The following is a 3,133-nucleotide window of genomic DNA, read 5'->3' as shown; positions in this document are numbered from 1 at the left end:
GGGTCAGGCCCAGGAAGGCTATGGTTTGGACAACAGCAGTGATGTGAAGAATGCTGAGTCCAGCCCTGTCACAGAGGAAGCCCAAGGGCTAAAGCAGTATGGACCCAAGGATCTAAGAGATATGAAGGGCTGGCCACACTTCAAGGAGATCTTCATGGTGTCAGCTCTCTGTGGGGAGGAGGTGAATACACTCAAGGTAACTCCACCCTGAAGTTGTATCATACCTTGAGACTAGTGTGAGACCCCAGTACTTCATACCTCCATATGAAGCTGCTCTCCCTGGCCTGGGATGGGGTGAAAGTGTTGTGTATCAACGTAGAATATGTCCATACTGTATCTCCATTGTTTTCTGCACAAAACTCTTACCTGGGCTCTGCAAACAGCAGTTTGTTCATACCCGTGAAACTACCCACCATTACCTGTCAGCTACAAGGGGTGCTGTGGGCTCTGGGGAGGTGTGACCCTTTGGCAGAGTGGGAGTTTCAGAGCTTCCCTTTCTCCTTTCCCTGCCAAAACCATCAAACTACTGCCCTGATGCCAGGCTGGCAGCAGTGCCCTGGCTGTGGGATGAGCACAGAGTGTTGGCATGTGGTATGTGACAGCTATGGGGTATGTTGTGCCCACAGCAATACCTCCTGATGCAAGCCAAGCCAGGCCCTTGGAAGTTCCACAGTGAGGTCCTGACCAGCCAGTTACCTCAAGAGATCTGTGATAATATCATCAGGGAGAAGATCCTGGAGTACCTGCCCCTGGAGGTGCCCTATGGTGTGACTCAGGTGGGAACTGTGCACAGGCAGACCTGCCCACGGGCTGTATTATTGGAAATGTCAGACTGTGTGCTGAGAATGTTTGGATCTGTGGAATCTGTCAGGCCCCATTGAGTGATTCACTGCTTGTTCTCAGGTGCTGTGAGACCCTTGATGTGTTTGAAGGGGCTACCCTTGTGTGCTGGTATCTGCAAGGGAGTGATATTTGCTGTTCCTTATGATTTTTCCAGGATTGCTGAGTGTGTGCTTGCTGTTGCAGGTGACAGAAATGTGGGAGGAAGGAGAATGTGGGGAACTCCTCATCGTGCAGAACCTCTTGGTTCCAAGGAAGTCTCATATGGTGAGTGATAGAAGAGATGCTGGGGAGGGTGGAGGGAGGTTCCCTAGGTCCAGTGCATGTGCATCCTTGCTGTGGTCCCCTCTCCCTCTCTTTTTGGAAGAGCCATGTCCCCAGCACAGGCTGTTCAGTAGCTGCTTACACCTTTCTGAAGTTCCCCATGGTTTGATCTTGGGATTTCCCTCACTGCTCTATCACCTATCATTGCTTCTGTGGCCACACTATTCCCCTGGGTGATTTCCCCCTGCAGTTGGGCAATGTAAGGATGAGTTTGATGATGTTCTCTCTGGGTTTTTCTACAGAGGATGTTGATTGGAAGAGGAGGGAAGGTCATCAGCAGGATTGCTCAGGAGGCTGGCCTGGACCTGATGAATGCTTTCCTGTGTGATGTCCGCTTGAAGCTCAGGGTGGAGGTGAAGGATTGAGTGTTTTAACAGCCCTTGAACTCTCTGGTCATGAGGCAAAACCAGTCCTATTTTCCCCTGGAGGTATCTTGGCACCTTTGTTCCATCCAGAAACAAAGGATGATGAAATCAGCATAGTGGGCTGAAGTGGAGTATATTATTCTTTGGAGGAATGGCCCAAACTGTAATAAAATCTTCAGACCTTTTCTGGCACCTGAACTTGTGGAGGCTGAGGAAGGACATCAGAGAACCAGCTGCACTGCATTTACAGACCTGCCATCCACTTTTTTTGGGCTGTGGATGGCTTCCCCCAGCCCACACAATGGTCTCATGTCAGCTTTGCTCCCTGCCCTGGTAAAGTATGTGGGTGTAGGGAGTCAGTTTTAGGGGTTTGCTGAAACATCTGTAATGCCTGAATGACTTGTCTGTCATGGAAAAAATGGTGTGGACCCCTTTTCTAGGAATTTGAATAGTTGCACCAGAGTTGCTTCACTTTTTGCACTAAGGTCATAGGTACAAACATAGAGGCTGTTTCAGCCAAAGCAAAGCCCAAAGTGGGAACAGCAGCAGGTTCTGCAGCTCAGGTGTAACAGGGTGTTGGGGATGGAGAGCAACTGGCACAGGTGAGACTGAAGGATCAGGGCTGGGGCATGTGCTGCTCTGCAGAGCCCTTGGCATGGAGCCTGGCACCATGTGTATGTGCCCAGGCCCCTTCTCTCCCTGTCTGTCTGTACCTGGACCTGGTGTTTGGGGGCCTTGAGTTTTGTCTCTACCTATGGCTATGCTCAAGTGCTTGGAGCACTGAGTAGATTCTTGCCAGAATTCCAGGTAAATCTGCATGTGCTGTTATAAATTAACATCCCTCCGTGAGGAGACGCCCAGTGAGGAGAGCTGGTAGGGTCTGGAACCCAAACCTGCTGAGCTAGTCCTGTGCCCCTCACCCCTCTTCAGTGCAGTGTGAAAGAGATGCTTTACCACTCTGAGCTGCTGAAGGATTCTACTGTTAGGAATGTGAGATCATCTGAAAGCCACAGAGTGTCCTTCCTTGTTTCCTGGGAGCTGGGGACACTTGAATGTTGCTATTCAACTTTTGTATTCTTGCAATAAAATGAGCTCCCAGCACAAGTCATTTTTCTCATCTCCTTTCTTCCTCTCCAGCAGCCAGACCTTCCCTCTGTTTTATTCCAGCTCAAACCAGGACACTTTTATGTCATTCCTTTCTTCCCAGCTGAGCTTAGATCCCATTTCCTATGTTGTAGCTTCTGAAGGTTACACCTTGTGGGGGGAAAAAAGCTTTGGTAAGCATGGTTGGAAGGATTGGAGGTGCCTCAGGGGATGGGGAGGCTGTCCCCTCTGTGTGGCCACATCACAGGGAGTCAGGGTCACACTGTAGTACCATGGAGCTTCATCCCAGCAGGATAAGGGATGGAGCTGAACACATAGCAGGACAACCAGTCTTGGGGACGATGGAAAGTGGTGACTTAATTATCAAATTCTTAGCAGGATACTGCAAGCCCGTTGCAGGCAAGGGGCAGGTGCAAACCACCACTTGCCGGCAGCACGGAGGGCTTTGACTGACCCAAGACAGGTGATGGGTGTCGGTCTTGGCCTCCTCGGTCCGAGCC

At 50.5% G+C, this 3,133-nt stretch overlaps 1 protein-coding gene across 1 annotated transcript in view; it reads left to right on the top strand.

Annotated features, from left to right (window-relative positions):
• Nucleotides 1-1,529, top strand: part of ERAL1 (Era-like 12S mitochondrial rRNA chaperone 1) — a gene marked incomplete at its 5' end in the record, with an annotated part of 3,749 nt that extends 2,220 nt beyond the window's left edge. The window contains 4 exons of the mRNA XM_009072467.1: nt 1-196; nt 627-776; nt 1,027-1,107; nt 1,407-1,529. The exon at nt 1-196 is cut by the window's left edge and continues 191 nt beyond it. Of these exons, the coding sequence (XP_009070715.1) occupies nt 1-196; nt 627-776; nt 1,027-1,107; nt 1,407-1,529 (550 nt within the window). The remainder of the gene's footprint in view (nt 197-626; nt 777-1,026; nt 1,108-1,406) is intronic.
• Between the last annotated feature and the right edge of the window lie 1,604 nt (nt 1,530-3,133).

The sequence above is a fragment of the Acanthisitta chloris genome, unplaced genomic scaffold (assembly GCF_000695815.1).
Source record: "Acanthisitta chloris isolate BGI_N310 unplaced genomic scaffold, ASM69581v1 scaffold45653, whole genome shotgun sequence".
NCBI classification, from domain to species: domain Eukaryota; kingdom Metazoa; phylum Chordata; class Aves; order Passeriformes; family Acanthisittidae; genus Acanthisitta; species Acanthisitta chloris.
Note: the sequence above shows the minus strand (reverse complement) of the source record. Positions and strands in the feature narration are given on the sequence as shown.